This window comes from Carcharodon carcharias, chromosome 20, assembly GCF_017639515.1.
Source record: "Carcharodon carcharias isolate sCarCar2 chromosome 20, sCarCar2.pri, whole genome shotgun sequence".
NCBI classification, from domain to species: domain Eukaryota; kingdom Metazoa; phylum Chordata; class Chondrichthyes; order Lamniformes; family Lamnidae; genus Carcharodon; species Carcharodon carcharias.
The window spans coordinates 60,622,223-60,649,019 of record NC_054486.1 but is presented as its reverse complement, the minus strand read 5'-3'; the positions used below and the strand labels follow the sequence as shown (position 1 = coordinate 60,649,019).

Here is a 26,797-nt window from a genome sequence, read left to right as displayed (position 1 = left end):
CTGGCCCACTAATGTCCTTTAGGGAAGGAAACCTGCCGTCCTTACCTGGCCTGGCCTACATGTGACTCCAGACCTACAGCAATGTGGTTGACGCTTAAATGTCTGCTGAAATGGCCTAGCAAGCCACTCAGTTGTATCAAACCGCTACAAAGTCTCAAAAAAAAGAAATGAAACCGGACAGACCACCGGCATCAACCTAGGCATCGGAAACGACAACAGCAAACTCAGCCCTGTCGACCCTGCACAGTCGTGCTCACTAACATCTGGGGGCTAGTGCCAAAATTGGGAGAGCTGTGTCTCAGACTAGTCAAGCAACAGCCTGACATAGTCATCCTCACGGAATCATACCTTACAGGTAATGTCCCAGACACCATCATTCCTGGGTATATCCTGTCCCAACGGCAGGTCAGACCCATCAGAGGTGGCGGCATATTACTTATTATACAGTCAGAAGGGAGTTGCCCTGTGAGTCCTCAACATCAATTCCAGACCCGACGAAGCCTCATGGCATCAGATCGAACATGGACAAAAATCTCCTGCTGACTCCCATGCACCGCCCACTCTCAGCTGATGATTCAGTGCTCGTCCATGTTGAACACCACTTAGATGAAACACTGAGGATGGCAGGGGTGCAGAATGTACTCTGGATGAGGGACTTCCATGTCCATCACCAAGAGTGGCTCAGTGGCACCACTACTGACTGAGCTGGCTGAGCCCTAAAGGACATAGCTGCCAGACTTGGTCAGCAGCAGGTGGTGAGGGAACCAACAAGAGGGAAAAATATACTTGACCTCATCCTTACCAACCTGCCTGCTGCAGATGCATCTGTCCATAACAGTATCAGTAAGAGTGACCACCGTACAGTCGTTGTGGAGATGAAGTCCTGCCTTCACATTGAGGATACCCTCTATTGTGTTGTGTGGCACTACCACCATGCTAAATGGGATAGATTTTGGACAGTTCTAGCAACTCAAGACTGGGCATCCATGAGGCACTGTGGGCCATCAGCAGCAGAATTATACTCGAGCACAGTCTGTAACCTCATGCCCCAGCATATCCCCCAGTCTACCGTTACCATCAAGCCAGGGGATCAAAAAAAGGCCAATTCTCTAGGAACCAATCCAAGGTAACTTTTAGCTACCAGGGGTTTAGTTCTGTTCCCTTCCTTTCTCAGCCCGGAAACTTTTAATCTCCGAACTGTCTTTCACAGTGAGTTTTCCCCCCCCCCCGGAGATTTTTCCTTGAGCTCAAGCTAGATGAATCTCCCAGCCTTGTTTTAACCCTTCCATGAATTAGGTCTTTTCAATCAGAGCAGAGCTCCCATCTGCATTACTGTGTGTGAAGCACAGCATCTTGCTGCCTATTGCTGCTTGCCTTCTCCCGGTTCCTGGCAGACTAACTTGTCTGAGATTATCAGCGATACCTTAGAAGCCCTTCCCCTTCCCCTTGCCATCTTGATGGCAACATGAATCACATGGGTCTTGTATCCAGGTATAAATGCTGATTTGCATTCCTTGAGACCCCAATGTTTTTATATTGGAAGTAAATGGACACTCAACTGTTTGCAACCTGACATTCTCAACATCTTGAACTTTGGAGACTCTGTCTATCCACTGTTAGACTGCTTCCATTGTCTCCAAATATAAATACCTAACACCTTGCACCTTCTTCCCAGTAAAACAATCTGGGCTTTCTTCAATCTCAAACAATCAAACCACCCAGCCTTGCTGTGAGGCAGACTTCAGGACAGGCCCTTCATTTACCCTTTAATTAAAAGACAATCCCAAAACATCATAGTTTTAAACCTCAGAATTGTAACACATTTTTATGTTATAAAAACAGAAAATACTGGAAATACTCAGGTCCGGCAGCATCTGTGGGGAGAAACAAAGTTAACTTTTCAGTTTGTGACCTTTCATCAGAACTGGGAAAATGTTGAAAATGTAATTGCTTTTAAGGAGGTGAAGTGGGAGAGGGTGGGAGAAAAAAACAAAAGGGAAGGTCTATCATAGGGCAGAAGGGATTAAATGACAAAAGTGTTGATGGGGCAGAATTCAAGAGAGTAGTAATGGGACCAGTAAAGAAACAAAAGATGGGTCCAGAGGAAATGTGAATAGCAGAATAATGAATAGCTGCCACCTGAAGGCAAAGTTAAGACCGATACATGCTAAAAAAATAAAATGGGCAGGGGTAATCTTGCACCCCACCAACCCCTGTATTCGACAGATCATGCTCCAGCATTTCTGCTCTCTTCAGGGTGATGCCACCACCAAATACCTCTTTCACCCCTCTTTCAGCATTCTAAAGAGAACATTCTGCGACACCCTGGTCCACTCATCTAACACCCCAGCACTCTGTCCCCTTCTCATGGCACCTTTCCATGCAAACACAAATTTAACACCTGCCCTTTTACCTCCTCTCTTCTTACCGTCCAAGGCCCAAATCACTTTTTCCAGGTGAAGCAGTAATTTACATGTACTCTGTCATCTTCAGAGGACTCAGTAAGCCAATCCTGGAGATGCAAGCCTATGGGCAGAGGGCAAGTTGTCCTGATTTTGTGGGGCGGGGAAGAAAAACAAAGGCAGTCCTCAAGCCAGGGTTCTGTTCTCTGCTTCTACTTCCATCATTTCTTTGCTGCAGGATTTCTGTGATCAGCTTCCGACAGTATTGCCTCTTGCTGGATGAGGTGTTGCCACATGCTACAACTTGTGGCAAGTTCCTCCCATGAACCAATGTTCATTTGTCTCCTTTTCAATGAAGCCCTCAGAGTGCCCTTAAAATGTTTTCTGTCCTCGAGGTTGAGTACCATCCTTAAGTTGTGAAAAGAGAATCTGCTGAGGAAGCCGATTGTTTGGCATGGGGGTGCAGTATCCAGATCAGCAGGACAGATTTCACATGATCATAGTTGTAATGCTGAAGGAATTGGTTTCGGTGAGGATGGAGTTTGTTAATCTGTCTTCCCATATGACTGAGTATCCAGTGGAGACACCACTAGTGGAAATTCTTCAGCACCTGAAGACCTTTGAAAAGTGACCCAAATCTCAGTCTCATATAGAAGGGGTGGGTAGTGGTGGTGACAACAGCACCGCTGTTGACTAAAGCCTTTGTCCTGTTATGGAGATGTTTGTTGTCGAAGACCCATTTGCACAATTTTTGGAAGTTGCGCTGGCATGGCTGATTTCCATGTTGGATGATCTCTTCAATGATATTTTCAGAAATGTAGCTGCTGAGAAAAGGGAAGTGTTCAATGACTTCTAAAGTGTCTCCATTAATATTAGCTTGTAGGTGCTTGTACAGAGGATTTTGGTCTTGCTGATGTTGAGTGAGATCAACCCTTTTGTATGCAGAATTGAAGATGGCCTGGATGTTATTTGAAGTGTGGGCCACAACTGTGCAGTCATCGGCATATTGTAAGTCTTGGATATGCCGGAGGGTCACCTTAGTCTTGGCTTTCAGCCTACTGAGCTTGAAAAGCATCCTGTTGAGTGAAAACTCAGTCATGACTCCTTGTGGAAGTTGGTCACGAATGAGTTCCACAACTAGGCTGAGGTAGGTAGTGAAGAGAGTTGGCGCAATCTCAGTCTTGCTTGACATCTGCCTGGATATGAAAGGGCTCGTGCTCCAATTCATTGCAAAAGACAGTTGCCGTTATACTGTCATGTAGGAGTTGCAGAATATTAGCAAATTTTGCTGAACATGAAAGTCTCTGGAGGACTTTCCAAAGGGCTCCACGGTTGATGGAGTCAGAGGTCTTTGACAGATCGATAAATCACATGGAGCTGTTTGCATTGTTCCAGACATTTTTCTTGAATTTATCAAATGACAGTGTCTGTGATTTCCCTGGATGGCCAGAAACCTTATTGGGTCTCTGGAAGAATGTCGCCAACAGGAAGAAGGTAGTTCAGGAGGATTCATGTGAGAATTTTCAATTTAATGCCCTGTATTCACTGCTCAACGCAGTCTCATCTACATGGAGAAGACAAAACCCCGATTGAATGACCACTTTGCAGAACTCCTCTCAGTCAGCAAGCACGACCTGAGCTTCCAGTGGCTTGTCGTTTTCATTCTTCACTTGGCTCTCATACTGACATTTCCATCCTCAGCTGACTGCTGTGTTCCATTGGGGCAGAATGCAAGCTTGAGGAACAGCATTGAGGCACTTTACAGCCTTCTGGCTCAGCATTGGGAATTCAACAATTTCAGACTGTAACCTCTGCCCCTCATCCAACATCCCCCTCCCTCCTTCCTGCCCTGCCATTTCGCTTCCTTTTCTTTGCAGTCCTGTCTTAACCTTGTTTTGTGTTTTTGCTTCTAGGTGACAGCTGTTCATTATTCTGCCATTCACACCTCCCCTGGACCCATCTTTCATTTCTTTACTGGTCACATTACTACTTCCTTGGACTCAGCCCCACCATCACTTTTGCGTCTTCTGCCTTAGGAGAGAGCTTCTCTTTTTTGTTTTTTCTCATCGTCTCTCACTTCCCTTCCTTAAAAGCGATTACAATTCTAATATTTTCCCAGTTCTGAAGAAGGGTCACAAGCTGAAACATTAACTCTGTTTCTCTCTCCACAGAAGCTGCCAGACCTGAGTACTTCCAGTATTTTCTCTTTATTACATAAATACAAGTGTTACAATTGTGAGGTTTACAAGATTATGATGTTTTGGAACTGTGTTTAATTTAAAGGAAAAATGAAGGGGGTCATGTGACCTGTTCTGAAGTCTGTCTGAAAGCAAGGCTGCGTGGCTTGATTATTAGAGAAAGCCCCGTTTGTTTTACTGGGGAGAAGATGTTAGATGTTTATACTTGGAGACAATGGCAGCCAAATAGTGGATATACTGAGAGTCTCCAAAGTCCCAGAAAAGTATTAAGAATGTCAGGTTACAAGTAGGCTGCCTTCAGATGGTTCATTATTATGCCATTCACACCTCCTCTGGACCCATTTTTATTTTCTTCACTTGCCCCATTGCTACTCCCTCTGGCTCTTTGCCCTACAAACGCTCTTGTCATTTAATGTTTCCCGACTTCTGCCCTATCACGGACCTTCCCATTATTGTTTTTAGCGCCTTCTCCCCTTTTCACCTTCTTAAAAGCTATTTTATCAGAACTGGAGAAAATTAATGATGTATGGTTAAGGCCTGAAATGTTAACTCTGTGGCTCTTTCCACCTATGCTGCCTGACCTGCTGAGTATTTCCAGTATTTTCTGTTTATATTTCAGATTTCCAGCATCTGCAGTATTTTACTTTTGGTTTGTATTTATGCAGTGCTTTGAATGTATGAAGACCTCCCGAGGTGCCTCAGAGGCATCATCAGGCAAAACTTGACACCGAACCATGTACAGCAATCTTAGGGCAGATGACTAAAAGCTTGGTCAAAGTGGTTGGTTTTAACGAGCGTCTTAAAGGGTGAAAGTGAAGTAGGAGATTTAGGGAGGGAATTCCAGTGCTTTAGTGCTATATCAGCTGAAGGCATGATAGTGATTACAACCAGAGATGCTCAAGAGACCAGAATTGGAAGAGTGCAGATATCACAGAGGGCTATCGAGCTGGAGGGACTTAAAAAGAAAGGGAGAGGTGAGGGAATAGAAATCGAGGATAAGAATTTTAAAATCCAAGATGTCGCTTAACCAAGGCCCAAGATGTTTAATGGAACTTGGTGCAAGTTGGAACACAGAGCAGAGTTTTGGATGGCATCATGTTTATGGAGGGTAGAACATGGTAACACCATCTAGGAGTGCATTGGAATAGTCAAAAGGCAACAAAATCAAGGCAATGATTTCAGCCTCACTAATATTACTTTTGTATGCTTGTCTAAAATGCAAATACTATACATATGAAGCTGAGAGTTGTATGACTTGCGTTTATAATTTGCATTCCTTCTTGCTGTTCCGTGCTGTTTTGTTCAAAATTTTACTTTGAATGCGTTTGGGAATCTATTTCTAAGTGCAATAGTTCTGCTCCTGGTTTCTTGATTTAACAGAAGTAACACTGCATGCTTAAATGCTTTCTTTTAAGTCAGCAGCTACTGACTTCTAGTTAACAAATGCATTAAGTGATACAGCATGAAAGGTTCTATTTGGGGGAAAAAAGACTTGTCCTTTGGACGATATGGCCACATCCCTCCCATCTAAGAGGATTTTGGGCTCCCTGAGAATTAGTGTAGTCTTTGTGATTGTGCTCCCATGTTGATGGTGGGTAAAGTTCCAGGAGTTCTACCCAATAACGATAGCCTTTACAATCTGAGGGACTAGCTAGACCACTTTGAAGGACTTAAGAATCATGTTACCAAAATGAATAAACCTCAAGTCAGCTGCTGGTTAATGTTATATCTCAGGAAGACCCAAATGTGAGTTGCATTACATAGGGCTGCTAATGCTTGTTAATGGCCAGTGGCAAAATCATGGCTCAAACAGTTGAAGTTGATTAAACCCAGGATCAAGCTCATCATTGTTCATTTCTATAATTTGCTTTTGCTCCTTGTGTAAATTTTCTAATATATTTACAGTGACTGAGTTTCTACTAATCATTCACTTCCCCTGTTAAATAAATGAATGTCTATTTAGTGGGTGCATACGAGTGACTGCAACTTTGGTACCTGCCAAAGTCTTATTTGCCTTTGTTATTTTGCTTGCTTGTACAGCTATTGGATCTTTGCTATTTTTATTGCCTCAGATTTTTATATTTAGACAACACCAATCAGCACCTTCTTTTGCCCTTTTTGGTAATCTTTGACTTCAATAGGTAACGTGGAATTGGAATTACACGAAGGCTAGACCAGGTAGAATTGGCAGATTTAATGAACCTGAGTTTTGGGTGTCAGTTCAGCTTCTGCTTCTTTTAGTCAGTCCACAAATTGGGATCTAGTGAATTCAACTTCATAAGTTGTTATTGGCAAAGCTTGAACTTTTGTCCATTAACATAACCACCACGCTATTATGCCCATAAAGCTTGATCTGTGGTCTGATCGATCTCAGTATAGTTGTCATTGTTTCTGGTAAATGGAGGGAGGGAAATCGACCATTCCCATTCACTGAGTCCTTGAGAAAAGCGTGCTTAACACCAGGTCAGGTTCAATTTCCATGTTCCTTTTCCTACCTACTCCCCAATTGCACCCTTATTAAATACCCTGATTGTATATCGGGAATAGTTATTTTGGTGAGAAATCAGTAGTTGGCCTATGCTGCCAGCTCCCCCAATTTTCTTCTAACTTTTTTCTATTGAAAACAGATTCTTGCCCTACATAAGCATGCATCACCTTCTGGGGGATCGGAGAAGAAAATTGGAGAGGAGGGTTCATTTCTTAGCACCACAATCCTGCGTGATACCTGTGCTCTTCTAGTTCTAGCCTTTTAATTATCCCCAATTTTAATTGCTCCATGATTAGTGGTCAACTGTTTAGCTGCCTGGGCCCTATGCCTTGAAATTCTTTTCCTGAACATCTACCTCGCTTTCCTCCTTTAAGCCTCCTCTTTGACCAAGTTTTCGGTAACTTGTCTTAATGTGGCTTCATGTCAAATTTTATTTTATAAAGCCCCCGTGAAGTGCTTTGGGACCTTTTATAATATTAAAGGCGCTATATAAATACAAGTTAATTTGTATAATAAATTGTAAATTGAGGTACATATGTCTATAAATGTTATAATATAAATTGATTGTATTTTAGTCAATATCTTAGTAATACCAGGATATTGGTTTTTATAGAGAGCATATCTTTAAGCATTTTACGAAAGGAACTTTTCAATCCTTTTTTAAATACAGAGAAGCTCTCTGAGTAGCGGACTTGAAATTTGGACTGTAAGAATCTTATTAAGGATTCTTACCATTATGAAAGTACACACGTTTATAATTGCAAGATTAATTGACATTCAAATTCTAGCTTTATTTTCAATTTTTTAATGGAAGTTATAGCACTAATTTGTTCTGAAATCTTGATATATATATATATATCCTATTCACATTGTCTTTTATTTACCTCAAAAGATTGAAATGCTTTGATACACTTAAATGTTTATGCTGTATTCTGGTTAACTGGTCCTATATCTTTGACTTGGACCTCAACTCCTCATCCTACCATCTCCCCAGTTTTGTTCTTAGTATTATTTTGGTTTTGTTAAAGGGCAAATTCTGTTAACTTTATAATAGAAATTCTAAAACTACATCATCAAATTTATGCTTGCCTTTACTTGTAGGGCTTAATTCATATTGGCTTCTACAGTGGAAAAATCTTTGTTGAATGTACTGAATTATTTTGGTGCAACTTTGCAGGAATTTAATATTTTCTCATCTGCATTGAGCACTGGAGAAGACCACTCAGCCTGTGCCAGCTCTTTGACGGAGCTGTTGAATTACTCCTATTCCTATGTTCTTTTCTCTCAGTCCTTCAAATTTCCCCTTTTTTCCTTTTCAAGTATACATTTCATACCCTTTGAAAGCTGCTATTGAATCTGCTTTCATTATCCTTTTAGGCAGTAAATTCTACATTTTAACAACATATTGCGTTTGCGGGGGGAAAAAATTCTCCGCATTTCTCTAAACCCTGCTCCCGGATTAATGTTTTTTTTAAATTAGAGGATTTCTTCCCACACTCCCATCTCCTTGTGAACAAACAACTAACAAATCTTAAAACTTTATTTGGAAAGTGACAATTAGGTTGATTTTTAAAATTGTATGCATAGTCTTAAAAAGTTTACAAAGTACATTGTTAAAAAGGAAAACCCTTGCATTTATGTATCTTTCATATCCTCAGGATTCCCCAAAGCACTTCACAGCCAGTTATGTTTTGTAGGCAAGCATGGCAGACAATTGTGCACAGCATGTTCCCACAAACAACAAGTAAAGTGCCTGGCCAGTTATTGATGGTCTTCTTTGAAGGAAGAATGTTGACCTGGACAACTCCTTGCTCATCTTTGAAAAAGCAACCTTCTGTCTTTTGTAGTGTCCACTTGTGCTGACATAATATCAGTTTAATATTTCACACAAAAGCGCACACCTCTGAGAGAACAGTACTGCCATCCCTATGCTGGAGTTGGGCTTGAACTTGCAATTTTCTCCCTGAGGCAAGAGTCCTAGCATTGTGTATTCTTGCTATATCTAGCAAAAAGACTTTTGCTGTCTAAAGTAATTGCATCTCAAATTGATGAAAAGTGTTCAACTCATTATGTTTTGGAAAACAACACATTTTGAAATTAAGCAAAAACGTGCCTTGCAGAAATGGGATTATGATTCATGCACACCAGGAAGTAAACAATAGTGTATTTTGAATCTTAATGGACCAGAGGAATTTTGATCTCCAGATAGGGAAGATTCGATACATACCCATCAACACTGGTGCACTGTGGCTGCAATATCTATAAACTATCGATGCACTCTGGCAACTTATGCATTTTACTTTGATAATACCTCCTTCCTTGTGACCTACCACCAAGAATGAAAGGAGCAGCAAAGTTTTGGGAACACCATTACCTCGAGGTTCCTCTCAAAGATGCACACCATTTTGTCTTGCACAAACATTGCTGTTCCTTCATCATCACTGGGTCAGAATTCTGAAATTCTACACCTAACATCATCATGGCAGGCACATCACCAGAAGGACTGAAGTGGTCCAAGGGGATGGCCCAACAACACCTCAGGGCAACCAGGAAAATAAGCACAGCCTTGACAGCGGCATCTACATTAAAGGTGGAAGCATAATACGTAAGGCCATAATATGGCATTGCAATTATAGATTTTATATCAAGAGGAACAGAATACAAAATCAGGTAAAGGTGTTTCACCAGTATATTGCTGGGAAAGATAAATTGTTAGTGAGAATTTAGGGCTGTTTTCACAAACTGCAAAGACCAAGGGGTGTTAAATTGTTTTCACTGGCTGGCCTCATAATAAAAAGGGAGCACAGATTGAAGATAATCAGGAATTAAAGGTCAGAAAAAGTTATTGCACAGCAAGTAGTTAGAACATGGAATTCTCTGCCACTGAGTGTTGTTGAATCCTAGTTCACAAGTTGTTTTAAAATTGAGATATGTAGTTGCTTTAAAGAGGAATTTTAAATGTAAAGAGCAGGAGAGTGGGATCAAACTAGCTGGCTTGTGAAGAAAAGCAACATAGATCTGCTAGATAAAATGCCCTCTTTCTGTCTCCTAATATTCTATGACACTCCTAGTTCAACTTATATTCTGTGCTGGCTTTTCTAATTGTAGAAACGTTTTAAGTAGCCTTGGAACATACAAGGTAAAATTGGCTGCATTTCCTAAACTCTGACACTGGAATGCCTGACCCTGGAATTAGATACATGTGGACGTTGAGGATTGGATTGGATGTCACTCATACAATGATCACTTGGGAGAGGAACCAGAGGGAGCTGGTATCTTTACTGGAGGTAGAGCAAGAAGATTTTTCAGAAGTATACCAGGCCCCTTCAAAAATTTCAAGCAATAGAAAGTGTAAATACAATAGTGTATTTTGAATCTTAATGGACCAGAGGAATTTTGATCTCCAGATAGGGAAGATTCGATACATACCCATCAACACTGGTGCACTGTGGCTGCAATATCTATAAACTATCGATGCACTCTGGCAACTTATGCATTTTACTTTGATAATACCTCCTTCCTTGTGACCTACCACCAAGAATGAAAGGAGCAGCAAAGTAAACTGATCACACTGCAGTTTTGGAGACAGGAAGGTAGGGTTAACCTTTCAGGTGGTTGATTGGATGTCAGAACCATCAATTTATCCTGGGGAAAAGGAAACTGTGCAAAGATCATATTTGTGCAAAAGATATAATGTGATTCGAATTGCCATCAATTCAAAACAGATATATAAGCTCTCAAAGCTCTGACCAAAGATAAATCTTCAATGTTAGTTACCAGGTTAACCTTTGGACAAACTTAAATGAATTCAGAAGTATTAGGCATGTTCCAGTTGCTGCTGATATTCAGAGTGAGCATGCACTTGTAATATAATAGTTATTGTATTGAAAGGGAGGCAGTGGTATATTAATATTGTCATTGGACTAATAATCCAGAGACCCAAGGGACCCGGATTCAAACCCTACCATGGCAGATGATGAAATTTGAATTCCATAAAAACCTGGAATTATAAGTCTGATTGTTGATTGTCATAAAAACCCTTCTGGCTCATTAATGCCCATTTAGCGAAGGAAATCTCCATGCTTACATGTGACTCCAGATCCACAGCAATGTGGTTGACTCTTAAATGCCCTCTGGCCTAGCAAGCCACTCAGTTGTATCAAAGGAATGAAACCAGACAGACCACCTGACATCAACCACTTTGCCCTGTTGACCCTGCCAAGTCCTCCTTACTGACATCTTGAGGGATTGGGAGAACTGTCTCACATACTAGTCAAGCAACAGCCTGACATAGTCATACTCATGGAATCATACCTTATAGCCATCATCCCAGCCACCACCATCGCCATCCTTGGGTATGTCCTGCCCCAGCGGCAGGACAGACCCAGCAGAAGTGGTGGCACAGTGGGAAACAGTCAAGAGGGAGTTGGCCTGGGAGTCCTCAACATCGACTTCGGGCCCCATGAAGTCTCATGGCATCAGGTCAAACATAGGTAAGGAAATCTGATTACCATGCTCTGCCAACACCGCCCCGCCCCAGCTGATCAGTCCATCTCCATGTTGAACACCACTTGGAGGAAGCACTGAGGGTGGCAAGGGCGCAGAATGTGCTCTGGATGGGGGATTTCAATGTCCATCACCAAGAGTGGCTTGGTAGCACCACTACTGACCAAGCTGGCTGAGTCCTAAAGGACATAGCTGTTAGACTGGGTCTGCAGCAAGTGGTCAGAGGAAAAACACACTTGACCTCATCCTCAGCAACCTGCCTTCTGCAGATGCACCTGTCCATTACAGTATCAGTAGGAGTGACTACCATACAGTTCTTGTGGCGATGGAATCCCGTCTTCACATTGAGGATGCCCTCCATTGTGTTGTGTGGCACTACTATTGTGCTAAATGGGGTAGATTTCAATCAGATCTAGCAACTGGAGACTGGGCAACCATGAGGCGCTGTGGGCCAGCAGCAGCAGAATTGTACTTGGCCACAATCTGTAATCTCAGGACCCAGCATATCCCCCACTCTACCATTACCCTGGTTCAATGAAGAGTGCAAGAGGGCATGCCAGGAGCAGCACCAGGAATACCTAAAAATGAGGTATCAACCTGGTGAAGCTACAACACGGACTACTTGCATGCCAAACAGCATTAGCAGCAAACGATAGAGCTAAGCAAAGCCATAACCAACGGATCAGATTTAAGCTCTGCAGTCCTGCCGCATCCATTCGTGAATGGTGGTAGACAATTAAACAACTCACTGGAGGAGGAGGCTTCACAAATATATCCATCCTCAATGATTGGGTAGCCCAGCACATCAGTGCAAATAAGGCTGAAGCAATCTTCACTCAGAAGTGTTGAGTGGATGATTGATCTCTACCTCCTCTGGAGGTCCCCAGCATCACAGATGCCAGTCTTCAACCAATTCAGTTCAACCCACATAATATCAAGAAATGGCAGGAAACTGCAGAGACTGACAGTATTCAGGCAATGGTACAGAACACTTGTGTTCCAGAACTTGCCGTGCACCTAGCCAAGCCATTCCATCACAACTACAAAATTGGCATCTACCCACAATGTGGAAAATTGCCCAGGTCCTGCACACAAAAAGTAGGATAAATCCAACCCAGCCAATTACCGCACTATCAGTCTACTCTTGATCATCAATAAAGCGATGAAAGGGGTCATCAACAGTATTGTCAAGCAGCACTTGCTTAGCAATAACCTGCCCACTGCTCAATTTGAGTTCCACCAAGATCACTCAGCTTCTGAGCTCACTACGGTCTTGGTTCAAACATGGGCAAAAGAGCTGAACTCCAGAGGTAAGGTGAGAGTGACTGCCCTTGACATCAAGGCAGCATTTGACATTGTGTGGCATCAAGGAGCAAAACTGGAGTCAATGGGAATCGGGGAAAACTCTCCACTGGTTGGAGCCATACCTAGCGCAAAGGATGATGGTTGTGGTGGTTGGACATCAATCATCTCAGCTCCAGGATATCACTGCAGGAGTTCCTCAGGGTAGTGTCTGAGACCCAACCATCTTCAGCTGTTCATCGATGATCTTCCATCATAAGATCAGAAGCGGGGATGTTCGCTGATTGTGCAATGTTCACCGTTTGCAACTCCTCAGATACTGAAGCAGTCCATGCTGAAATGTAACAAGACTTGGACAATATTCAGGCTTAGTTTGACAAATGGCAAGTAATATTCGTGCCACACAAGTGCCAGGCAATGACCAGCTCCAACAAGAAAGAATCTAACCATCGCCACATGACATTCAGTAATATTCCCATTTCTGAATCCCCCAATATCAACATCCTGGGGGTTGCCATTGACCAGAAACTGAATTGGACTAGTCATATAAATACACTGGCTACAAGAACAGGTCAGAGTCTCGGAATCTGACGGCAAGTAACTCGCCTAACTCCCCAAAGCCTGTCCACCATCTACAAGGCACCACTCAGGAGTGTGATGGGATACTCTTCACTTGCCTGGATGAATGCAGCTCCAACAACGCTCAAGAAGCTTGAAACCATCCAGGACAAAGGAGCCCACTTGATTGGCATCCCATCCACAAATATTCACTCCCTCCACCACGTGGCAGCAGTGCGTACCATTTCCAAGATGGGCTGTAGGAACTCACCAAGGCTTCTTAGACAGCACCTTCCAAACCCATGACCACTACCACCTAGTAGGAAAAGGGCAGCAGACACATGGGAACACCACCACCTGCAGGTTCACCTCCAAGCTACTCACCATCCTGACTTGGAAATGTATCGTCGTTCCTTCTCTGTCACTGGGTCAAAATTCTGGAATCCCCTTCCTAACAGCACTGTGGGTGTACCTACACCACACGGACTGCAGCAGTTCAGGAAGGCAGCTCACCACCTTCTAGGGCAATTTGGGATGGACAATAAATGCTGGCCTAGCACACCTCATGAATTTAAAAAAAAAAGTGAGCTGTGCATTCATAGTGTAATGTATTGGGAATCGGTAAATTACAAATTAAAATTCAGTACAAATGATTTTCACCCTATCTGGAGTGCTTGGTTGGTTGATCTTCTGTGAATGCACAAAGTAAAACTACATTACATTTTGTGTTTTAGTAACGTGTTGTAAACTGTATCCTTAGCTGTGATTCAAAGTGTTTTTAATGGCAGGAGCAGTATCAGCAATAAATGATCTGTCAGATGTTGCATTGAGGGTGCTATTATCTCATTGCTACCACATTAAAATAGAGTCCAAAATGTAAAAACTAAACAATGCACCATAAATGACCATAATGATTCACAGACCTGTGAAGAAGTATTTCCTGTGTAGAGAATTGACCCAGTAATGCCGGCGATTTGAGTGTTCTGTGTAACAGCAGATAAGAACAAGAGTAGGCCATTTAGCCCTCGAGTGAGAGTACATAACTCTCATACCTGTATTTGCCCCATATTCCTTAATACCTTTGATAACAAAAATCAATCTCAAATTTATAATTAACCATTGACCTAGCATCAATTGTTGCAGAGGAGTTCCAAACAACACCCTTTACATGTAGAAATATTTCCTAACTTCACTTCTAAAAGACCTCGCTCTAATTTTTAGATGATATCCCCTTGCCCTAGACTCGCCAACGAGCGAAAATACTCTCAAGTTTTTATATCTCCTGTCAACTTAACTGGCGAATTTCAGGTATCATTCTGGTAAATTTTCACTGGACTCCTCCAATATAATTTCCCCAAGTTGTGTGCAGGATACTAGGTGTGATCTAACATTCTTTAGTGTCTTTGTTTTCTTTATTTAATGTTGTTTTGCAAAGTGTGAATTTTGGTGAGTCCTAAATCACTGATTCAGTTATAGTTTCTTTGGGATTGCAAGCATCCTATCCCCTTTCTGTACTGTAATTACTGATGTAAGATAATTATCCAACAGGCTCGCCGTTTCTTTATTTTCATGGAAAATTTCAGTTTTGAAGGGGCCCACATTTACTCCTAACCACTTTCTAATGGTTGAGTGCAGCTCGAACAACACTTAAGCTTGACATCATCCAGGACAAAACCCCCTTGATTGGCACCCCTACCACAAATATTCACTCCCTCCACTACCAATGCACAGTGGCAGCAGTGTATACCATCTACAGGATGCGCTGCAGGAACTTTAAGGCTCCTTAGACAGCACCTTCCCAACCCACGACCGCTACCATCTAGAAGGACAAGGCCAGCAGACACAAGGGACCATCACCACCTGGAAGTTCCTGTCCAATTCACACGCCATCCTAACTTGGAAATATATCGCTGTTCCTTCACTGTTGCTGAGTCAAAATCCTGGAACTCCCTCCCTAACAGATCTCTGGGTGCACCTACACCACATGAACTGCAGCGATTCAAGAAGGCAGCTCACCACTACCTTCTCAAAGGCAATGAGGGATAGGCAATAGCCAGCAATGTCCACATCCCATGAACAAACACATTTTAAAAAAAATCTTGCTGATGCTCCTACTTCCCTCCCCCCCTCTCTCTGACTATCCAGGTTCATGACCTGTTCCACACCCTGACCCAGGCTCTCACTGCTGGACCTATGGCTTGCAGCCTCTCTCAATCCGTGACTCCCCCTCTTGCTGCTGACCCTCCCAGGATCGTGGCCTGTACCACTCCCTGACTCTTCCTCTCACTGAACCTCCCACTTCCTGACTCTCGCTTGCCTCTCCTGAGCTCTCGCTGTGAGCGAAGGCTCTGGAGATGAGCAGCGAGAGGCAGGAGCCTGGAGGTCAGCAGCGAGAGGTTGGGTTCAGGAGCAGGAGAAGCTGTAAGTCAGATTCAGCACCAAGCAAATGAATCGGGGAGCTTGAGAGGCCGTTCCAAACTGGTGCTGATTGGGTCACATGGTCCTATATTAGACAGCCGTGAAACAGCTTTAAAATGAAACTCGACACTAAATGAGAATACAGGCCTTATTAAATGAATGACATTAAAGCCAAACAATGTAAAACAGGGACCCTGTTAATAAATGGAATAGTTACACTGGATCTGGCCCCAGATCCAAATGGGGAGCCTGGATCTCAGGAAAACATACTATGAATATGCCAATGACTTTTTGCTCTAAGTTTTATTTCTTTTGTTCCTTTTTATGTGGCTCCTATAGCAGAGCCCAACTGGTTTATGTTGATCATACTCCACACAAGTCTGCACACACTAATTACCTCTTTCCATTTTATATCCCTCTTGCTTTCAAACTCTAGCATCAACCAAGCCCCTTAAATATATCAATGCTCTCTGTTTGAACAAATCCATGTGGCAGTGAGTTCGACATTCACCCCACCCGATGTGAATATATGCCTCTTAAATTCTTTAACTTGATCTGTTAGTGACATTATTATACTTATGCCCCCTTGTTCTGGGCTTACCCACAATGAAAACAGTTTCTCCACATACAGCTCATTGGACACCTTCATGATTTAAAATATACATACACCCTGATAAAACACTGAGGAAGACACAAAACCAACCTGATGGGAAACAGGCCGATAGGCAAGAAAACAGATCAGAAAATTTACGCTGTCCCCAGTTGTTGGCTGGGAAGCTGGAACTGGGCCCACTGACAGACAAAAGTGCAACTTCAAAACTGCCAAGGCTTGATGCTCGCAAGCCTCAGGCACTTGATACAAGGGCCACAAGTAGGAGACAAAATTCTGGAGTTGGAAAACCAAAGATTAGATTAAGTCATGTGAGGAATTGAGTCAGTAGTAAAAGAAACAGAGTTAATAATAGCAAAAGCATGAAGGCATTATAAGTATGAGATACGGAAGCAGTGAGAGGGAAGCAATATGGGAGTAACACAAGATATATGTGCTATACATGAGGTATATATAAAAAGAAAAGCAGCTTGTTGCTCTTCAGTTGATACTATGGCATTGTTTAAAAAAAAAAATCACTCATGTCAAAGCTCAAATTCCCCAGCTACCCTAACATGCGTACATGGTTAGGACACTTGTCATGGGATTGCTCAGCAATTTGTGCTTCTAGTAATAAGAGTCCTTTGGGATTGGGGATGAGATTTATAGCTGTTCTGTACATTGAATTGCTGACTTTTTTTCTATTCTTTCCCTCGATGCCCTGATGATATCTTTTTTGCATGCTGGTGAACAAACTGTACCTAATGCTAAAAGATGGGTCTGAACAGCTTGTGGAAGTGCTTGCCTTCTGTCTGCTCTTGTTTCTTTAACTTATTTTCCTTTCAGATGAGAGGTGAGTATCTTGGCAGCCTGATCAGTTATTGTGCCATATTAAGTTTGTTGTGGATGATGTGTTCTTTTGTTTTATTGATACTGTTATTTGTGGCCAATTTGTAGATATTTATCTGTCTGGTAGTTCAGTTATTCTTTCTTTGACCACTTTTCCCTTTCTTCCCTTGACTGTACCTTAGATGTCTCTGCCTCCTGTTAATTCTATATCTACTCTTTTAGGTTAGAATTTATTTTACAATTGATGTCTTTCACTTCCTGCATCTGTATTTGAGAAAAGGAATGTAAAGGACTGGATCTGGGAAGCATATATCTCAATTTCATTTATGCCTCTAATTTTTCTGTTTAACTCACCTGTGTTTGAGTTTTCCTCTATCTGTACATTTTGGCTAGAAAAAATTCAAGGATTTGGGGGGTGGTTTTAAGGAAGCAAAAACCGCAGGAGGTATGTGAGACATCAGCCAAGACATCAGGGAGTACTGTGAATCTAGGGAAAGCACTACAGAGGGAAACCTGTGTATTTAAAGCACAGAAACAGGCCATTCGGCCCAGTGGGTCCATGCCAGTGTTTATGCTCCACATGAGCTTCCTCCTGTCCTTCATCTAGCCTCTTCAACATATCCTTCTATGTCTTTTCCCTTCATATGTTTGCCATGCTTCCCCTCAAATGCATTTATGCCAGTTGCCTTAACTATTCCTTGTGATACCAAGTTCCACATTTTAATCATTGAATATTAAACTTCATGCTGAATTTCCTATTTGATTTATTAATGGCCATTTCCCCCAAAAGTGGAACATCTTTCATAGTTTTAATGACCTTTATTAGATCATTCCTCAGTCTTCCCATTTATACATAAGAGCCCCTGCCTACTCATTCTTGCCTGATGTGCATAATTTCAGAGTTCTGGTGTCATTCTACTAATTATTTTTTGCACCTTCTCTAGTTCCTCACTATCCTTTTTATAAAATGGAAACCAGAACGTTCACAATAGTCATGTGGCCTAAGCAATGTTCTACACAAGTTTCACTTAATTTGTATTTTTTTCAATTCTATTCCTGTAGAAATGAATCCTATAAGGCCTTATGAACAAGTTTCAATATTTCTATATCTGTAGCCCCAGATCCCCTTTGTTCCTCTAGCCTGTTCAGATGTCTATTTTCTGAAGATTCCGTGGCCTCCTTATTCTTCCTACCTAAATATACCAACACACACTTATTTAGGTAGCTCATTTGCCAATTCTACAAGCTTATTAATGTATTCCTGTATTTGTCACTTGCCTGTATTTGTCACTTGCCTGTATTTGTCACTTGCCTGTATTAACTACACACCCTAATTTGGCATCACCTGCAAATTTTGAAGTTTTACTTGCGCTTCACAAGTCCAAATCATTTATGTAAATTGTGAACAACAATAGTCTCAACACAGATCCTTGTGGAATGCCACTTCCCACCTTTTAGCCAGTCTGAGTAATTACCTATAACTCTGACTAACTCTATTCCACTTTGTTCCAGGCTTCTATCTATTGTTACTTGTTCCCTAACTCCACATGCTTTAACCTTAGTCATGAGTCTACTACGCAGTACCTTGTAGAAGGCCTTTTTGAAAGTCAGAAAATATTATTCTTACATTATTCTTATTTGACCTGTTATTCCTTCAAAGAATTCAATAAGGTTGGTCGGGCATGCCCAGCCTTTTGAAATCCATTTTATTATGTTTTTCAGTTTCTAGATGTTTTCTATTACATCTTTGAGAAAGGATTCCATTATCTTTCCTCCCACCAATGTTAAGCCAATTGCTCTATTATTTCCATGACTACTTCTACTTCCCTTTTTAAAATACAGGAATCACATTGGCATTTTGCGTTTTCTCTGGCTGTGTTCAGTTTCCTGATTTTTGCCTCTGCTATCTCTTCCCTAACTTTCATAATGTACAGATGCAATCCATCCAAATCAGGAGTTTTATCCTCTCTAAATTTGATTAGTTTATCAATTGTCTGCCCCCATCCGTTGGGGCACTACTACCTTAAATGTCTTTATATCCTTTTTTTACCTCTTCATCTAATGTCATGTCTGCATATAGAAAGTAACATTTAATATTGCTGCCATTTTTGCTGTCATTATCTGTGGGTTTATCTAAGGTGCCCCTTAGTAGTCATATCCTGATTTTTCTTGTTATTTGTTTTTTTTCATAAAATACATTTTTCTGTATTCTTTGATATTTTAATTTCAGTTTCTCTTTGCCTTTTTTCAAAAAACTTTCATATTTGCTTTTGTCTTCTTTCCTTTTGTTTATATATTTAATTTATGCCTTCTTCCTTTGTTTCAAATCTGCCCTATTTCTTTATTCATCCAAGGTGTATCGTTATTGGCAAGTTTGTTCTTGGTTTTTAAGTGGAACTTTCTTTCCTGAACCCTATTGATCAACACTTGAAATGTTTCTCACTGATCTATTTCTTTCTTTGGTAATTTTTTTGTTTAATTTCCCCAGTTTCATTCTCATCCCCTTAAAGATCAATTTTTTTTTTAAATTATCACTTTGGTTTTTGGCTTACTTATGCCCTTCTCAATATTTATCTTAAAAGTTACATTACACTCGTTAGAGCAGGCTACAAAAGGAGAAGATATGAAGAAGGCAACATAGAAGCCTCAGGAGCTCACAGTACAAAGGAAAAGAAAAGAGATGACTTGAAGTTTTTTAGTTGGTGTGAGTGGTAGAGAAGAGGGAGGTGTGCACAGCAAATAGCAAACGAGTTTCACCAATTGAAAGCATTTTATAAATGTCAAACAAAAATTAATTTCAAAGAAAAATATAATTATAGGAATTTAATTCCACTTGTACCACTGAATAGTCCATTCTAAAACCATATCTCAAGGATCTTGAAAATACATTATCTCTGATTGGCCAGCTATAACTATACAAGCAACATGGAATTATATGTAGTTATTGAGTATTATAGTCAGTTGTTCATTGCCCATCCCTCATTGTTCTCAGAAGTGTTGGTGAGCTGCAACCCATGTGGTCAAGGTACACCCACATTGCTGTTAGGTAGGAAATTCCAGGATTTGACCCATTGATGATGAAGGAATTATAATATATTTCCAAATCAGGATTGTGTGGGGCTTGGGGTGGAGATGGGACCGGGGGAAGGCTTGGAGGTGGTGTTTCCATAGCTTACGGCCCTAACCCTTCTAGGTGGTAAAGATTGCAAGCTTGGGAATTGCTGCCAAAGATGCCTTGGTGAGTTGCTGCAGTGTGACTTGTAGATGGTACACACCAAACCATGGTGCACCTGTGGTGGAGGAAGGGAATGTTTAAGGTGGCTGATGGGATGCCAATCAAGCAGCCAGCTTTGTCCTGGATAACATCAAATTTCTTGTGTTATTGGAGTTGTGTTTATCTCTTACACTTCTGACTTGTACTTTGTAAATAGTGGAAAGACTTTGGGGAATCAGGAAATGAGTCAGTTGCTACAGAGTACTCAACCTCTGACCTGCACTTACAGCCACTTTTTATGTGGCTGGTGCAGTAAGGTTTCTGATCAAAATTGGTATGTTTTATACAACACCATGCAGACAGAAAGTGCTAATAAAGATTTAATGACTTGTGCAGGAGGAAGTATCTGTATGTCAAGTAACATTGGGTGGGACTTTGTACAGGAGAATTACAGTTGTCCTCGAGCTCTGCACAAGTTTCATTCATGTACTTTGTGTTGAGTTCTATTTTGCATAATTTATTGATATAACTAATTTTATCTGGTACTGAGATGTACTGAATTTAAAGGTTAAGTTAGTGATCATATCACAAATTTTTATTCCTTTTGTCTGTGCAGGAGTAATTTGCTAACTAAATGCATGTGTGTTAAGTTTCTGTCTATATCAAATGTGTAATATATTTTGGATATATATATTCTGTTTCATGTATATAGCTAAAGAATCTTGTGATTTTTCTTTAGGCTATGGTTGGAGATGAGTGTGTGGGTGCCATTGTCTGTAAGTTGGACATGCACAAGAAGATGTTCAGGAGAGGGTACATAGCTATGTTAGCTGTGGATTCCAAATACAGAAGAAAATCCATCGGTAAGATTTGCATTTTCAAATTGGCAATGAAATTTTATTAAAAATATGTATGTAACATTTCCGTTTCCCATGAAGCTCAATGTGGCAGCCATGAAAATGACTTGAATATATTTAAAAGATGGAAATTCATTCATGACTGCAATGGGTTGACCTTCACTCTTTACCCCTAGCTATGGCTTATTTGCCGATACCCATTTCAGAGTCCTGTACCTATAAACATCAACTCATCCAAAGCTCTGCTGCCTGTAGCTTATCCTACTCGGACATTACCCCCCGTTCTCGCATTGGCTCCTTATACCCCAATGCTTGAAATTTAAAATGTTTTAAGCACCTTGTGGTATCTTACTATGCTAAAGGTGCCAAATAATGCAAATTTCAGTTGTTTGTCTTTTCCCTCTCCTACTTCTCAGCAGCTTGTATCTACTGATGTGGCTAAATACCTTTAATTTTGAGCCTCCTTTAACTCGCAGTTTGCTACGTATTCACTTTTTAATATCAGTAACATAAGCTTAATAAGCAGTTATAAGCTTTAATACAAGTAGCAGTCATGACTGTTTTCAAACCTGTTTTAATTTATTTGAAATATTTTAGCCAGTTCCATATTGGTTAGCAGAAAATTGTTTGTGACTGAATATCATCAGCCAAATCTTCCGGCCTCCAGATTCTCTGAGACTGGATGTACGGCTGAAGATGTGCTTCAGGGCCCTATGGAAATCCTGATGTGCGGACATCCATAGGAATTGCCTAGAAAGTTTCAACTTATGATGGACAATTCCCCTGCTCCCCAGGGCCCTCCACAAATGTCTATGACTCCAAGTTAGAGAGCCTTGGGCAAGAGCCGCAGTCCTTACCTGAATAGTTACCCAAGAAAGACAGATTAAAACCTAGCCTAACATCTGGGTAACCACAAAACCGACTACCCCCCACCGCCATTGATCCAACCCAACCCAACTACCCACCTCAAACCACCTACCCCACTGAGCCCCACCTCACCCATTCACAAACATTCAAACTGGACGTTTAAGTTTGCCATACAGCACGTGTGTCTTCTGCATTGATCTTCTTCACATGGATTCTTGCACTGAGGGATGACTTCTGGCTGCTGCACCAGAAGTCAGACCTTTTTAAACGTAACCAGGCAAGTGCACGGTTTTCTGATTGATCAGCGTTGGATGCAGTGGCTCTGATGCTGATCAGAGCTTGTGGGTTCTTACTTTGAAAAGAAGCTTACAATTCACTGAGAAATATCAATAGTGAAAATTCACTTGTTAAAAAATGCATTAAAAACAATTAGATGGGCATGTTTCACAACTTGTTCAATGGTATTCACTCAAACTTTTAAATTACTTAAGTATTAAATAATCAGTAGAAGGTTGAATTTTGACCATCCTATCAGTCGTAGTGACCATACTCATTTAAAGGGGGTATATGATGCAACATTTCTACCAAGAAATTCTCAATTTAATTTATGCTTAAATGAAACAAATTATGAATAATATAAACTGAGATTTTCAAAATGGATCAGGTTTTAATAAGGGATTGATATCAATTATACAATTTTTTTTAACAAAAAAGAAGTGGGGCATCAATGGCTCAATTGGAGTTTGGGCTTTATAGCTTAACTAGGCCTCAGGAAAAAATGCATTTGAAAACAGGGAGAACAGTCCTGTAATAAAAGCAGAAAATGTTGTTAACTTTGTTAAATGGCTGTTGAGGGTTATTATATGAGGTTAGCGGAAGAGAATAGTCTTGTGCCATTCCATAGCACATCCCATAGATTAGTATACCTGGATGAAGGTGAAGCCAAATTTTAGTCTTCTGTTAACTGTTGCTTTCACTGACTGTGTTGATGTTATGCTATCTGATGCCTGCTGATATCACCACTTTCTAACTGGCTTAACTAATGATCCAAACCTTATACGTTTCTATAGTCTTTGCAAGAGCCCGCAGATAAGTTTGGGTAATATCTTAGGTGTATCCAGAATACACTGGTTATTGATCACAATGGCATCCCTTTCATGTAGTGCAATTGAAACCATAGCCTGATGTGATCTGAGTGCTTCCAAGGGAACCTAAACATTGTGGTTGATAAAGAAAGAAAACTTGGCATTCTTGCTGCACCTTTCACTGTAGTTAGTCACTGCGGTAATGTGTACAAACATGGCAGCCAATTTTGCTCGCAGCAAGAACTTTCAAACAGCAATGAGGTAAATGACCACAAAAACTGTTTTGGTGGTGCTTGTTGAGGAATAAATTTTGTTCATGACACCATGAGAACAGCACTGCTCTTCCTTGAATAGTGCCATGGGATCTTTCATGTTCACTTGAGAGGCAGATGGGGCCTTGCTTTAAGGTGCCACCTGAAAGACAAAACTTCCAACTGTGCAACACTTACTTTATTGTATCATTGAGTATTGCTGAGAGTATGTGCTGAAGTCTCTATCACAGTATTTTAATTTTAACCCTCTGGCCTTCTGACTTTGGTGAGGGTGCTACCACCAAGCCAAGGTATGCAGTTTAGTTTTGATTTCCCAGCTTCCATTGTAGCTGAAGCCTTGGCCTGCACTAATTATGCTGAATTGTGTGGTATGTGCACCGAATTGTCAAAGGCAGGTCTGTCAATACTTGTAGATGGGCAGAGAGCATGCCTCCTGCAATTGAATATGCCTGATAAGTCCTCCACTTCAAAATATGGTTGATTTTCCAAATGGGAATCCTCACTTCATGAAAGTAATATTGGAAGCAATTTTTAAAAAAACCACAGCACACAAGGCTTATGAAAACCTGAATGTCAGCTGGGCAATAAATAAATTAAAAGTGGATAACTGCAGAAATAGCTGAGATAAAACTATCTGAACATTACAATGCTCTTTTAATTGACCTTCCAAATATTTACTACAAAGAAAAACCCTGGCCATTCAGATTGCATAAATATAATTAAGAGCTGAAGTCTTTTATGGAAAAACTTGATGACATGGAACGCATCACCGCTTTCAAATTGAAGAACAAACTTGTATGTTTCTGGCATTTTTCTGTCTTCAGGAAGCCTCAAAGTACTTTACATCCTATAGATTACCTTTGGAAGTTTTGCTGTTATGTCGGCAAGCAAGGCAGAGCAGAGTTCAGAACAGAGTAGAAGAATGAATGATTGGTTGTGTTGGTTGAGGTGCGAATGTCTGTAATGATATTGAGTGAACTCGCTATTGTTCTTCAAATACTGACGAGAATTTTTTTGCATCTTTATCATCAAGTAGATTGGATCACAGTTTAATGTCTCCTTGGAGACAAAACACCTCTTACAATGCAAGACAAAAACAGAATTACCTGGAAAAACTCAGCAGGTCTGGCAGCATCGGCGGAGAAGAAAAGAGTTGACGTTTCGAGTCCTCATGACCCTTCGACAGAACTTGCGTTCGAGTCCAAGAAAGAGTTGAAATATAAGCTGGTTTAAGGTGTGTGTGTGGGGGGGCGGAGAGATAGAGAGACAAAGAGGTGGAGGGGGGGTGGGGGTGTGTGGTTGTAGGGACAAACAAGCAGTGATAGAAGCAGCTCATCAAAAGATGTCAACGACAATAGTACAATAGAACACATAGGTGTTAAAATTAAAGTTGGTGATATTATCTAAATGAATGTGCTAATTAAGAATGGATGGTAGGGCACTCAAGGTATAGCTCTAGTGGGTTTTTTTTTAATTTTAATATATAATGGGAATAGGTGGGAAAAGGAAAATCTTTATAATTTATTGGAAAAAAAAAGGGAAGGGGGAAACAGAAAGGGAGTGGGGATGGGGGAGGGAGCTTACGACCTAAAGTTGTTGAATTCAATATTCAGTCCAGAAGGCTGTAAAGTCCCTAGTCGGAAGATGAGGTGTTGTTCCTCCAGTTTGCGTTGGGCTTCACTGGAACAATGCAGCAAGCCAAGGACAGACATGTGGGCAAGAGAGCAGGGTGGAGTGTTGAAATGGCAAGCGACAGGGAGGTTTGGGTCATTCTTGCGGACAGACCGCAGGTGTTCTGCAAAGCGGTCGCCCAGTTTACGTTTGGTCTCGAGACCAAACGTAAACTGGGTGACCGCTTTGCAGAACACCTGCGGTCTGTCCGCAAGAATGACCCAAACCTCCCTGTCGCTTGCCATTTCAACACTCCACCCTGCTCTCTTGCCCACATGTCTGTCCTTGGCTTGCTGCATTGTTCCAGTGAAGCCCAACGCAAACTGGAGGAACAACACCTCATCTTCCGACTAGGGACTTTACAGCCTTCTGGACTGAATATTGAATTCAACAACTTTAGGTCGTAAGCTCCCTCCCCCATCCCCACTCCCTTTCTGTTTCCCCCTTCCCTTTTTTTTTCCAATAAATTATAAAGATTTTCCTTTTCCCACCTATTCCCATTATATATTAAAATTAAAAAAAAACCCACTAGAGCTATACCTTGAGTGCCCTACCATCCATTCTTAATTAGCACATTCGTTTAGATAATATCACCAACTTTAATTTTAACACCTATGTGTTCTATTGTACTATTGTCGTTGACATCTTTTGATGATCTGCTTCTATCACTGCTTGTTTGTCCCTACAACCACACACCACCACCCCCCCCCCCCCACCTCTTTGTCTCTCTATCTCTCCGCCCCCCCCACACACACCTTAAACCAGCTTATATTTCAACTCTTTCTTGGACTCGAAACGTCAACTCTTTTCTTCTCCGCCGATGCTGCCAGACCTGCTGAGTTTTTCCAGGTAATTCTGTTTTTGTTTTGGGTTTCCAGCATCCGCAGTTTTTTTTGTTCTTACAATGCAAGTCCTTGCATACTACCACACTGAAATGTCAGCTGCGATTGTGTGCTGAAGTTCTTTTTGGGGCTTCAGCCATATCTATGATTCAGGCAAGCGTATTTCCAGCTGACCCAAGGTGACACTTTAAAAATTAATATTTAATTGGGTGGGCATATCCTCTCCCTGTTTCTTCCCACTCATGAAATAAATATATTGCACAGTTGGCGATTCAGTGTACTGGATCTTCATCATACGAATTAGGAGCAGGAGTAGGCCACTCGGCCCCCCCGAGCCTGCTCCGCCATTCAATAAGATCATGGCTGATCTGAATGTAATCTCAATCCTACATTCCTGCTTACCCCCGCTAACCTTTCACCCCTTGTTAATCAAGACTCTATCTAGCTCAGCCTTAAAAATGTTCTGCTTCCATTGCATTTGAGGGAGAGTTCCAAAGATCCTCAACCCTTGGGTTTGCCAAGTTTTACATTTGTAAATTGGGAGTATCTATTTAAAGAATCTAGCCAATAAAGTAATAAATGTGGAGCAGGAAAATGACCAAAGAAACAAAATGCTTTGTGGATTTGTTAGCACAGTAAGAGATTGTAAAATGAAAGCTTGATAGTGTAAATTGATAAA

General features: G+C 41.2%; 1 protein-coding gene across 2 annotated transcripts in view; it reads left to right on the top strand.

The window, feature by feature from the left end:
• The window catches only part of naa30 (N-alpha-acetyltransferase 30, NatC catalytic subunit), a 45,156-nt gene that overhangs the window by 2,070 nt on the left and 16,289 nt on the right, over positions 1–26,797 (top strand). For both annotated transcript variants that reach the window (XR_005946329.1, XM_041215179.1), the window contains exon 2: positions 21,264–21,387. Coding sequence is in view for 1 of the 2 variants with exons in the window: in XM_041215179.1 (XP_041071113.1) it covers positions 21,264–21,387 (124 nt within the window). In the remaining variant the exon portion in view is untranslated. The remainder of the gene's footprint in view (positions 1–21,263; positions 21,388–26,797) is intronic.